Genomic DNA, 13,865 nt, shown 5'->3' on the forward strand with positions numbered 1-13,865 from the left:
ATGATTCGGACTTTGAAGGGAAGTCAGGGCCCTGACGAAGTAACTGTAGCCTGGGCTCCAAGTGGGGATTCCACATAAGTACAGGTCATTTCAGCAGATTCAAATGGTTCAACTTGCTATGCACAGATATGTACACATTTCCCTCCTGATACTGTCACCTGCTTCAAATAAAACCACAAATTAGCAGACACCTTTTAACATGTGATATTCATAAAGGAAACTTCATCTCAAATAAGCATTGGATATGTGTTTCATGACTACAGACCAGGGGGTCTGGACTGTAGACCACAGAGTCCCACACGACTGATCAACTAAGCATGGCACAGCATGTGTTCAAGGCTTTAATTTTTTGAAACATTTTAATAGAAATGTTGATAACAGCTGAAATTACTGTCATCTGCTGTCTAGCCACCTCACCCCACCTCCAAGCTGCTTAGTGAGTCTCAGTGAAAAATAAAGGTCATCATCTAAAATTAAGCCATCTTTGGAACAAAAATAACAGAAAATCACTCAGAAACTCCACATTATCTCTCTGAAGGAAGCTGTCCAAGCCTTTCCTCCCCAGTTCTCTGTGCTCTCTTCTCATCTTTCTGATTTTTCCCATCACTGATTTCTTGTCTGCAGCACTGGAAAACACCAAGACCATTTACCTTGATGCTTCCAAATCCCAATCCTAAATTGCAATGCCAAACTAAGATATTATATGATTAGGGGGAAAAGGAAGAGATTTTTTTTTAAGACTGTGTGTGTACTGTGTGTAATAAGCTAAAACATTTCCTGGTGTATTTTAATTCTTTTAAGTTATTGCTTTTTCTTTTTAATTAGTAGAAGTATATATAATGCACATTTGGCAGACAGAATGGGCAGAACCTGGTGAAACACCAAAATAAAAAACAACAGTCTTTCCGCACGAATATGGGGAACCCTCTGGGTTTCCATCTCCATGTCGTTTGATGTATGATCATGAAGAGAAGCTCCTTAGAATAAGGAATCAAAGATTCACCCCTTCCACACACTCTGGGCACCATCACGCCCTCCCTTCTCTGCCTGCAGCACCTCACAGCCTCCGCTTAATCCTAGCCTCTCATCCGCACCCACGTCTGTCTTCTTCGTTCCCGGCCACAACTGACGACTCAATTCCAGGAGAAATGGGCTTTTTTTCAGCACCACTGCCTATGCCACCGCGCTGCGGGCAACAAGTGTGACCAGGGTCACCCGTCGGGCGACTCCCAAGAGCTGACCCTCCTCCTTCGGAAACTCCCCTAAGTGTCCCAAACCTACACCCAAGACATGCAAAACGCCCAGGCACCCGCGGGAGAGTGGGGAGAAGCAGCCAGGAGTGGATCCGGGGATAGCTTTACCTCCAACCCCAGATTGGGATCCAGCACCTTGGACGGGAAACGAAAGGTGGAAAACGTCCGCGTGCTGCCAGCGGGGCTTTTACAACCCTCCCGGGACTGGCTGGGACGGAAAACGCGCGGCGGGAGATGGGGAGGGGGGGTACCCGGGGGTCTCACCTCCTGCTCTATAGCCGGCTCTCTCCCGCGAGGCGCTGGGAAGCATGAGGCATGCAGCATTCACAATTTTTTTTTGTTTGTTTTTGGAAAAAGACGGACTTGAAGCTTTTACAAACAACACGCCATTGTACTCACTTATTCAGAGACGGGCTGCGCGCTCCGAGCTGCACAGGCAGGCATTTTTTTTCCCCCGGCTTTGTTTTACAAGGTGGGGAGAGCCAGGGCTGGACGCGGGGAGGGAGGAGGGGAGCGTGAGAAGACACGGAATCGCGGGAAGGAGGGGACACCCGCGGGCCGGGCAGAGGGCGAGGCCGAGGCCAAGTTGGGCTGGGGCGCCGCCGCCCCCGCGCGCGCCTGCGGCCGGGCCCGGGTCACCCGGAGAGCGCGGGCGACCCGGGTCCCGCGCCGGCCCGCAGCCGCCGCCGCCGCCGCGCGCTCCGCCCCGGGCTGCGCGCTGGCCCGGCCCCGGCGCGGCGCGGCGCGGGGGCGGTGGGTGCAGCCCGAGCGGCCGTGCGCCCCGGCGTCTTTGTGCGCGAGCCTCGCTCAGCCCCTCTTCGCATGTCTTTGTGCGTCTCCCCGGCAGAGCCCTCGGCGCCCCGGGGGCGAAGGTGGGGATGGCACGGTCTGGGCGCGCCGGGCGCCCTCCAGCTCGCAGCTCGGCCGGCCGCCGCCGCTCTCCCTTCCAGGCTCGCTCCTTTCCCTCCTTTCGGAACTCCCTCCCCCTGGGCTCCCCGCCCCCCCTTCCCCGTCCGTCTCACCGCCTGGGCTCGCCTCCCCGCCAGCCCTGCGAACCCAACCCTCGCCTCGTCTCCCCTGGCTCTTCCGAGGCCCCCCCTCAATCCGCGTCCCTGCCTGCGGGCCCAGCCCTTGGGTTCACCTGCTGCCTCTTCTCCTCTCAGACCGGTCCGCTAACCCTGCCCCCTCTCTCTACATCCTCACTCACGCTCTCGGGTACACCCGGCTCCAACCTGTCTCCTTCCAGGTCGGGTTGCAAGGTGTGGGACCGAGCTTTAGGGAGCGGGGTCCTGGGCTCCAGCACGTGGGCATCCTCTCCTCCCTCCCCCACCAGGGCTGTACAGAAACGTACCCCCTGAGATCCCTGGAGTGGGGGCAGTAATAAGGATGCTGATTTCTTCCAGCCCGCGCCTGGGGAAGGTTTATCAAGCCCCAGCGACCTCCACCCCCCATCTTCCAGGGTGCTGGACCTGGGCAACTAGCTTTTGTCAGCACAACGTTGATCGAATCGGGGAGGGCACCGGGAGCCAGGGTGAACACATTTAGGGATGCAAAGGAAATGAAAGAAAAATCCATTTGGTTCTCAGGGCAAGACCTCTTTGGCCGGGCACAGAGGTTGCGAATGTGGTCGGTGGGGACCCCCGGACCTCAGTCTGAACTCGGTGCTCTGCGCGCACCTCCGCACCCGGATCCTAGCTTGTCAGGAACCTAGACGTCTCCCAGACTGGCAGACCGCCACGCTGGGACCGCTGGACTCCCGGCGATCGGGGAGCGGGGGAAGGGGGGGGGCGGCGGGAACCGAACCCGCACGAGAGCGGGCAGAAAGTGGGCAGACGCCCGGCTGCAGCTGTGATGGACAAGTCTCGCCGCACACAGGCTGTAACGGAACTTCAGCCGGTTTGTAAACTCTATCCTCCTTCCCACTTGCGCAGCGGGAATCCCCTGCTGCCCTCCGCCCTCCCACCTCCAGCGCTGTGAGAGAGTTTATGTTCCAGAACCGCTGCTCGGTCAGATTGGAGCATTTCCCCAGGGACCAGGAGAATTTCCTCGCGTAAAGCTATAGACGTGAAGGAGGGAGGTAAAGCGGAAAGGCTCTGGATTGTAAAAAGAACGCTGTATGCGAGGCTGTAGCCATCAATGATTTGAAATGCCAAATTACTTTTTAAATTCCAGAATAGACTCAGCTGGCTGTCTCCTTCTTTCTCCTATTAAAAATATTTCCCTTATTAGGAATTCCTTCCTGGTGGAATTGAAACGGTGTTCTTGACTTCTGCTCTCAATAATAAAATAATCGGATGTCCTTTGTAAATTGTGAATCTGATCCTCTCACTCGCCGACGTAAAACCCTTTCATGTAAGGCGCTTCCTGGTCTGGCTGCTTTTTCTCATTCCTGGCTTCTGTACATATTGTCAGCTTGCGTCACACACCTTCCCCAGTTCTCTTCCCAACTTTACTTGACTAAGATCCTGCATCAGTATGGTTCTCCAGAGAAACAGAACAAATAAGGTGTGTGTGTGTGTGTGTGTGTGTGTGTGTGTGTGAATTTTATTTTGCTTCACACAACTATGGGGGCTGCCAGGTCCATCTGAAATCTCTAGGATAGTTCTGGAAAATCAGGCAAGAGTTGATGCTTCGGTCTTGAATTTCCTTTTTTCTAGAAAACCTTAGTTGTGCCCTACCCACATCATCAAGGGTAATCTTTCCTTAAAGTCTACTGATTGTAGATGTTAACCGTATCTACAACATACCTCCACAGCACCACCTAGGCAAGTATTTGATGAAATAGCTGGGTGATCTAGCCTAGCCAGGGGCTTCCCTGGTGGCTCAGACTGTAAAGAATTCACCTGCAATGCAGGACACCCAGGTTCTATCCCTGGGTGGGAAAGATACCCCGTAGGAGGAAATGGCACCTCGCTCCAGTGTTGTTGCCTGGAGAATCCCATGGGCAGAGGAGCCTAGCAGTCCATGAGGTCCCAAGAGGCAGACATGATTTAGCGGCTAAACCACCACCACCATAGCCTAGCCAAGGTGACCCATGAAACTAACCATCGTGGGTCTTACTCTCCAGATCCCCCAGCTGTTGAAGTTTCTCCTGAACCCTAGTCTGGCGTCACACTTACACTTCTGTGTGTGCACCTCTCACATTGTGCTGTGCTCCTTTAACCAGACTGTAAGCTCAATTTAGTAAGCTCAGTTCCTTAATCAGACCGTAAGCTCAGTTCAGTAAGCTCAGTTCCTTAATCAGACCGTAAGCTCAGTTGAATACTCATTGGAAGGACTGGTGCTGAAACTCCAATACATTGGCCACCTGATGCAAAGAACTGACTCATTGGAAAAGACCCTGATGCTGGGAAAGATTGAAGGCAGGAGGAGAAGGGGACCACAGAGGATGAGATGGTTGGCTGGCGTCACTGACTCAATGGACATGAGTTTGAGCAAGCTCCGGGAGTTGGTGATGGACGGGGAAGCCTGGCATGCTGCAGCCCATGTAGTTACAAAGAGTCGGACACGGCTAGGTGACTGAACTGACTACAGTTCACTTAGGATATAAACCATGGCTCTATGTTCCCCATAGTATCAACAGTAACCAGTGACTACAGATAAATAGGTGTTTGATAAACATATGAATGAAACTGATTGCAGACATCATTTACCTGACCTCCTTCTAGGCTTTTGGAACTAGGTAGCTTACATTTATAGAAAACGAAATGAATTCACTTCAGAATCATTTTCTACCGTATTATAGGCTTCTTGTTCTCCTAGTAAAATAACCCTAAACATTTTGCATATCCTTTTTTTTTTTTTAATTTTCCCCTTTTAATTAACAACTTGATGGTTCTTTTCTGTTGCATTTGGGTCTTTTGCAAATTTAGCCACCCCTTGCCAAGCACTAGTCCTCTGTCCAGTTGGCTAATGCTTGCTAAAGTGGGAGATTAACTCATAGTTTAAATCTGCCTGTGGGGACTTCACTGGTGGTCCAGTGGTGAAGAACCGCCTTGCAGTGCAAGAGAAGCAGTTCAATCCCTGGTGAGTTAACTAAGATCCCACATGCCGTGGAGCAGCTAAGCCCATGTACTGCACAGCGGCTACTGAGCCCATGCACTCTGGGGTCTGTGGACTACAGCCAGAGAGTCCGTGCGCCGTAACAAAAGGCTGAGTAATGTAGTGAAGACCCCGCAGCCTGCAACTAAGACCAGATGATGCCAAATAAGTAAGTAAATAAATATTTTAAATAATAAAAATAAATAAATGTGCCTATGTAGTGCCTCCCTTACTCACGGGATGTAAGACACCACCAGTCCCAAATGTTGATTGGCCATTTTCCCTTCTCTCAAGTCAGGTGCTGCAGTGGTCTTTCAGGTCCCCTTTGCATATCCTCATATCACACACACACACACACACACACACACACTCATTTACACACACACACATGCAGAGACACTTACACACAGACACACACACACGTACATATAGGGCCGGGGGTAGGGGGCCACAGATTTAACTTACAGAGACATTAAATTAAAATTTTAAAAACAAACAAAATTTAAAACTTTGACATTAGTAGGAATCATTCCAACAAGCTAGCCTCACCTCACAACTAATTCAAAAGAACCAAGAAACTAGTCTCCACACTGACTCTAGCCCCATACAGTCCCTCAGTTAAAGCTTCCTACTCCTTTAAGAGCTTTCTTGTGCTTACTCACCATGTTTGAGATAAAAGGGAAAAAGGGGGAATAGACTAGTTTGTGTATCATTGCAACTGGAGAAACAAGGAAATGAGATGGTTTATCTTGTTTAATTTTACGTCTGCATTTCAGGGCATCTTCCGTGGTGGCTCAGAGGTTAAAGCATCCGCCTCCAATGCGGGAGACCCGGGTTCCATCCCTGGGTCGGGAAGATCCCCTGGAGAAGGAAATTGCAATCCACTCCAGTATTCTTGCCTGGAGAATCCCATGGATGGAGAAGCCTAGTAGGTTACAGTCCATGGGGTCGCAAAGAGTCGGACACGACTGAGCGACTTCACCTCCACCTTCAAAGGTGGTTTAGAAAGACTAGATGAACTCTATTTCTTTCATGCTCCCAGCCCCAGGCTATGCAACACCTGCTAACTTTATTTTACTGGATGGGAAACCCTGAAATACAAAATAAAAATTCTGCACCCCAAATTCCATACTCCCTTCATTCCAGGGCTTTCAAATTCTGTTGTGCTCAACTAGAAGCAAGAAATCTACACTACTTCACTTTCATGTTTGATTTTCTTTTTGACCTTGCCCTACTCAAAGATAAAACAAAAAACAAAACAGAACATGCCACTGACTTTTCCATAGTTCCATTCAGGCCTGGAATTTTACAATCAAGGTCACTTCTATAAGTAACCTAACTCTGCCACTTGTGAACGATGTGAATTTGAGGGAGTCCTTCTCTCTCTCTGACCATCGGTTCCCTCATCCATAAAATAAGAATACTACACTGAACTTGCAAGAGATTGTTGTAAGAACTAAACACATATATATGTTTAACATTGCAGGTCCTCAAAAAGATTTCGTTCTCTCTTGTGCTTGACCTAACCCAATGAACCAGGGGGCTCCCAGCCGAACAAGACCACCAACAGATCTCAACTCTCTAATAAATCTTGTCATCTATTTAATCCTCTGGAGAACACAGTTGCACAGGTCTAAAATGAGGGAAATGCATCACATTTATCAAATGCCTATTGAGTACCTACGAGGAACCAAACAGAAGCTCTGTGGCTAGAGCAAGGCTATGGCTTTCATTAGCTTATGGTCCAGAGGGGGAAGGTGCTAAATAAACCTAACATGAAAATTCTGAAAAGTGCAATAAAGAGAAGGTATGGAACACAATGAGAGTACCTAACGTTGGACGGTCCAGGAAGGCCTGTAAAAGGTGACATCACAATTGGGCCCTGATGATGAGCAAGGGCAGAGAGGGGGAGACATAATGTAAGGAAAGAGCTTCCTCAGCAGAAGGTGAAGCTTGTGGCCCTTCCTTGTGGTGGGAAGAAGCTTGGAGAATGTGGGGAGCTCCGAGAGGAAGACTGGTGACAGACAGCAGTCAAGCTAAAGAGGCAGGCAGAGACCAGGTATTAATGCCTTGGATTTTAATTACTGGGACTTTGATGAATTTTCATCTAACTTCATCACATGGCATTTAAAAGAAATCACTCTGGTTGCTACACGGGGAATAGACAGGAGATGGACAAAAATGGAAACATGTACCCAGGGAGTTAGATGCTCTTGCTTAGTGCAGGTGAGAACTTTGTGGTGACTTGGATGGGAGCGGAAGAGAGGATAAGAGAGGTGGCATCAGTAGATCAACTGGGAGGAAACGCTGGGGGAGAGTGTGGCCATTATCCCAGAGGTTCTAGTTCATGCAAACTCAGAGGAGTCAACAGCTATAGGCAGTACTTCTGTGAAATGCCTGCCTGATATGGTCCCTCCAGGGCCACTTACCTTCCCTGCTAATGGCTGTTATGTTTCCTGTGGGACTCACCCCTGATTGCAGGTGCTGTGTGTGTCCTGGGCCTCAGTAACACAGTCACGATTTCTTGGTCTTTCAGTTGGCTCAGGCACAGGCCTATGGCCCACTCAGTCAATGGAACCTATGCCAGGATTTCCGAGGAAAGAGACTTTCCTGCTATACCTCTCACCTTGAACCTGAAGGTTTGGGAGACTATTATGCCAGCAAGAGAAGAGAAGTTACCTAAGAATGAAGCCAGTAAAGCACAGATAGAACCAAAATGACCAGGTCCTTGTGACAACATTTGATCAGTTCCCTGTATCAAACTACACCATAAGCCACACACATTTTCTTGTTGTATAAACCAATTGGTCTTGAGATTTCTGATACTAGAAAGACCTAATCAAAACATTATAAAGCAAGGAACTGGAGGAAGAGAGAAATGATTTACTTATATGGGGATGTCTAAATTGACCCCCAATGATTCCTGGTGCTAGTATTCATGCCTTGCAGTAAACCCATCCCCCTCAAATGTGGGCTACCAATGAACAAAATGAAGTGTAAGCAATGGGATGCCTCTTTCCAGGTTAGGTTATAAAAAGACTGTGGCTCTCCTCCTGTGCGTGCCCTCTTACTCTGGGGTAAGGGTCTTGGATCTTTCCCTCTGGTGGCAGCCAACTTCCGTGTCGTAAGGGAGAGGAGAAGCCTGTGTGAACCTGGAAGTGAGTCTCCTATGCTCTTCTCACAGCCACATAAGTGAGCTTGGAGGCCGACCTCTCTCCCTTCGAGTCAGGAGATCGCTATAGTCATAGATAACACCTTTTGAGAGTACAGCCTCTTGAGAGACCGTGAATCGCAACTACCCAAGTAAGTTCCTTCCAAATGCTTAAGCCTCAAAAACTGTGAGATCACCTACAGGAAAACATAGGCAGAACACTCTTTGACATAAATTGCAACAGTACTTTTTTTTGAGGGAGAATCCATCTCCTAGATTAATGGAAATGAAAACCAAAATAAACAAATGATGAAACTTAAAAGCTTTTGCATAACAAAAGAAGCCATAAATAAAATGAGCAGACAACCTAAAGAATGGGAGAAAATAGTCGCAAAATTAGATGACCAACAAGGGATTAATTTCCAAAATACACAAACAGTACATATATACATACACATATGCATATTAGTCTATATCAATATATAACTGAATTATTTTGCTGTACACCTGAAACTAATACAACATTGTACATCAATTATACTTCAATTGAAAACATTAAAAAAGAAAAACTAAGAACCGTAAATGTTTCTTTGTTTTCAGGTGCTAAGTTTTGGGATAATTCTCCATGCAGCAACAGATAGTAATACAACCTCTAAGAGTTAAATTCCAAGTAAGCTGTGAAGTATCAGTCAGACCTGAGTTGTGAAAGTTACTTTAAGAAGGCAGTTCCTCAAAAGCCAAAGTGAGGCTTCCCTGGTGGCTCAGCTGATAAAGAATCCACCTGCCAATGCAGGAGACACGAGCTCAGTCCCTGATCCAGGAAGATCCCACATGCTCAGGGCAATTAAGCCCATGCATCACAACTACTGAACCTGTGTCGAGAGGCCAGGAGCCACAACTATTGAAGTCTACCCCCCCAAGAGCCCGTGCTCCGCAGCGAGGGAAGCCACTGCAGTGAGAAGCCAGCACATTCCGGCTAGAGAGCCGCCCCCTCTCACCACAACTAGAGAAAAGCCCGTGCAGCAAGGAAGACCCAGCACAACCATAAATAAATTACAATTTTTTTAAAAGGCCAAAATGTATTTATTTTGAAATATTCATAAACCTAAAGTTGAAATATGTCGATCAGAAGGGAAGTTGGACTTATAAGGAGAAGAGCAAAGAAAACAAAGAGGTAGATGGAGGCAGTGCCCATACATGAATTGTCTCAAGCAGTAGGTCTCAGGCTGGAGTGATGCAGAAGGAGAAGGGGACGACAAAGGATGAGATGGCTGGATGGCATCACCAACTCGATGTACGTGAGTGTGAGTGAACTCTGGGAGTTGGTTTCATGGGGTCGCAAAGAGTCGGACATGACTGAGTGACTGAACTGAACTGAACTGAACTACTGACGCTCACCATCACAGAGGTGGTTTCTGCAGTGATAAGAAATTGGGCGAGATGACAACTCGGGCCCTCTGCCCAGGGTTGGCAAATCACGCCAGGCACTGGTGCATATCAGCATTCACTCTCACTGTTAAGCACCACTGTGTATCAGAAGGGGCTTCCCTGGTGGTTCAGCGGTAAAGAATCTGTCTGCAATGCAGGAGACCAGGGTTCGATCCCTGGGTCAGGAAGAACTCCTGGAGAACAACAAACCACTCCAGTATTCTTGCCTGGAGAATCGAATGAACAGAAGAGCCTGGCAGGCTACAGCCCTTGAGGTAGCAGAGAGCTGGACATGACTGAAGTGACTGAGCAGGCATGCACATGTATCAGACAGGCATTTTTCTAGTACTTAGGGATACACTCTAGGAAAAAAGACACACCAAATCGTTCTAATCATGGAGTCAAAATAAGGAAAGAATCACACCAGTGAAACCATGTCTGTGTTTATTGGAAAAATGTCATCAAGTTACTGAGGGGGTTTCAGATTAAAGTACCTCACCCTAAAAAATGAAAAAAAAAATGTCATTTTTTTCACTAAACTTTGCAAAATTTATCAAGAGGTTCATTTTGCAAAAATTAAAGTCACTCTAAAATATATAACACTCAGCAATATTTTTAATGGCTTTATATATTTGCTTACTTTATTTATTTTTTATTTTTAATTTATTTTTGGTTTAATTTATTTTTTAAAATAAATTTAGTTATTTTAATTGGAGGTTAATTACTTTACAATATTGTGTTGGTTTTGCCATACATCAACATGAATCCGCCACATGTATACACATGTTCCCCATCCTGATCCCCCCTCCCTCCTCCCTCCTCGTACCATCCCTCTGGGTCGTCCCAGTGCACCAGCCGCAAGCATCCAGTATCATGCATTGAACCTGGACTGGAGATTCGTTTCATATATGATACTATACATGTTTACACAAAAATATGAAGAGTGATAAGATTTTAAAATGTAAACAAGACTCTCTCTTATAATGGCAATTCTTAGTCCCATGCGATTTCTTTTCAGTTTTGAAAATTTATGAAAATCAAAACACCCAACTTTTGCATATAAAATCAGTTCTTTAAACCGTAAGTACATTTAAGTGTTACTTATAAAAATAAGTTAACATTCGTATATAACTTTGCTCGAAAGAAAATAAGGTCTTGATTAAGGGTGTTGTAAAAAAAATCCTTATCATAATGGTTCTCTGTTACGATTAAATTCCAAAAACATTAGAATTTACTTAGTTTACAAAGAGGAAATTCTACTCCAAATTTTCTTCCTCCTTTCAAAGCTGAGTATCATAAACTATTACCAGGAAACGAATATTTCACTGATATGTATCTAAACTAACAATGGATTCATTTTTAAATAATTTTTAAAGTCTGCCAACATTAGGCAAACTAATTATATCAAATGTGGTGCTTTTTATAAAAATCAGCCATAAATTCAGAGAGAACTAAACTTAAATTTTTTTCTTGATGGCTTTCATTTCTTAATGAATTTTCAGCACATCCAGTACTTTATTTAACTTGTATTGGTTATGAAAACTTGCCAATCCAGCATTTTGTCTTCACCTGAGAACGCAGATTCTGACAACAATGAAGAACAAATCAATTTTTGTGTGTGACGAACAAATCAATTCAATTTCTCTTCTAAAATTAAGTCACAAGATAGAAAGGCAATAGAAAAGCAAATAGAGACTGTGAGGTTTGAACTCTTTTAAAGACATTTGTTGATGTGTTCAGTAACCAGAGATCTTAATGTCAGATCACCATTAATGTCATTGTAAGTGAAAGTCACTCAGTTGTGTCTGACTCTTTGCAACCCCATGGATTGTACAGTCTATGGAATTCTCCAGGCCAGAATACTGGAGTGGGTAGCCTTTCCCTTCTCCAAGGGATCTTGCCACCCAGGGATTGAACCCAGGTCTCCTGCATTGCAGGTGGATTCTTTACCAGCTGAGCCACAAGGGAAGCCCAAGAATCTCGGAGGGGGCAGCCTATCCCTTCTCCAGGAGATCTTCCCAGCCCAGGGATAGAACCCAGGTCTCCCATATTGCAGGTAGATTCTTTACCAGCTGAGGTACAAGGGAAGCCCAGTGTCACCATACACATAGAATCTAACTTTCCCTCGTACGTTTCTGTGTCTATGATTAGATGAGCATATACAAGTCTTGCTCAAGGCCCTCTACTAAGTTTATGGAAGAATTGAGATTAAAAACCTATGCATCACCCAAGGCATGTTTGTTCTATAAGAAAGAAAGAGAGAAGGCAGCTTTTTCTTGAATTTTTAAAATTGTTGAGCTGATTGTGCAATCTCTCCAAATTCTACAAAGTGAACCAGGCAAGAAGACTGCCACCCCCACGGCCACCTGTCCCCAGGACCTTCACCAGTGGCCTCATCTCCACTAACCTCTGATCCATCCTCCACAGTGTGGCCAGAGGAGGCTTTTAGAGATAAAACCCAGTTAAGCTGAAGCCCTGAAGCATACACTAACCTCCCATTGCCTTCACCATAGAGACTAATAGTCTAGGGGCATTCTCAGGGCCTTGAAAGTGTTTACCCTGTGAATAATCATAGTAACAACAAGAACAATGGGACTCGTAACAAGAGGTAACATCTAACAGAGCATGTGTGTTGGCCATTCTTTTAAGATCATTTCATTTACTTCTTCATTTAATCCTCCATAGATAGCATATTCAAAAGCAGAGGCTTTGCCGACTATGGTCCATCTAGTCAAGGCTATGGTTTTTCCAGTAGTCATGTATGGATGTGAGAGTTGGACTGTGAAGAAGGCTGAGCGCCGAAGAATTGATGCTTTTGAAGTGTGGTGTTGGAGAAGACTCTTGAGAGTCCCTTGGACTGCAAGGAGATCCAACCAGTCCATTCTGAAGGAGATCAGCCCTGGGATTTCTTTGGAAGGAATGATGCTACAGCTAAAACTCCAGTACTTTGGCCACCTCATGAGAAGAGTTGACTCATTGGAAAAGACTTTGATGCTGGGAGGGATTAGGGGCAGGAGGAGAAGGGGACGACAGAGGATGAGATGGCTAGATGGCATCACTGATTCGATGGAGGTGAATCTGAGTGAACTCCGGGAGATGGTGATGGACAGGGAGGCCTGGCGTGCCGCGATTCATGGGGTTGCAAAGAGTCAGACGTGACTAAGCGACTGAACTGAACTGAACTGAACAACCAATGAGATAAAAGTGAAAGTGAAGTGAAGTCGCTCAGTCATGTCTGACTCTTTGAGACCCTGTGGACTGTAGCCCACCCGGCTCCTCCTTCCATGGGATTCTCCAGGCAAGAATACTGGAGTGGGGCGCCATTTCCCTCTCCAGGGGCTCTTCCCAACCCAGGGATCAAACCCGGGTCTCCCGCATTGCAGGCAGACGCTTTAACCTCTGAGCTACCACTGTGATCATCCTCAGAGTAGTTAAAATAATTTCCCCAATGTAACATAGCTGATTAATCAATATACCTACTATATAGGCCCAGCTCAGCAGCTTTTCCTCTCATTTCCAGTTTCTTGAGTATCCCCTGTTCCTTCTTTCCTTAGTGTCTTCACAGATACCAGTCCTTCTAGCCTAGACTGTGCCTGTTTCCCTTCCTACTAGAAACTAACTTACTCTATTTCTTCAGGCTTCAGCTAAGACATGTGTGTGTGCACGCTCAGTCGTGTCCAACTGTGAGACCCATTATGTTCCTCTGTTCATGGGATTTTCCTTCCTCAAAAAAGGCCCCATAACCTCTTAACAAGAGCAACCTATCACCCCAACAGATACACTCTCGTAACATTCTGGACTCTCCCCTCATTATTGTGGTCACAATTGGTATTTAACTACTTCATCAAATTAGTTAGTCACTGCCCTAGGTTAGTTTCTTAGGGCTGCCATGACAGTGTGTCAAAGACTTGGGTGGCTAAGAACACCGGACATTTTTATCTCGGTTCTGGAGACGAGAAGTCAGAAATCAAGCTGACAGCACTCAGGGAGAA

At 46.4% G+C, this 13,865-nt stretch overlaps 1 protein-coding gene across 3 annotated transcripts in view; it reads right to left on the bottom strand.

Moving 5' to 3' along the window:
* Positions 1–13,865, bottom strand: part of KCNK2 (potassium two pore domain channel subfamily K member 2) — a 239,101-nt gene that overhangs the window by 136,461 nt on the left and 88,775 nt on the right. The window contains exon 1 of one of the 3 annotated variants that reach the window (XM_012187747.5): positions 1,653–1,984. The exons of 1 other annotated variant lie outside the window; for it this stretch is intronic. In XM_012187747.5, the coding sequence (XP_012043137.2) occupies position 1,653 (1 nt within the window). In that variant the 5' untranslated portion in view covers positions 1,654–1,984. Of the gene's footprint in view, positions 1–1,517; positions 1,985–13,865 lie in introns of those variants that run through there. One more of the 3 variants, XM_004013881.6, reaches the window with a different exon arrangement.

The sequence above is a fragment of the Ovis aries genome, chromosome 12, assembly GCF_016772045.2.
Source record: "Ovis aries strain OAR_USU_Benz2616 breed Rambouillet chromosome 12, ARS-UI_Ramb_v3.0, whole genome shotgun sequence".
NCBI classification, from domain to species: Eukaryota; Metazoa; Chordata; class Mammalia; order Artiodactyla; family Bovidae; genus Ovis; species Ovis aries.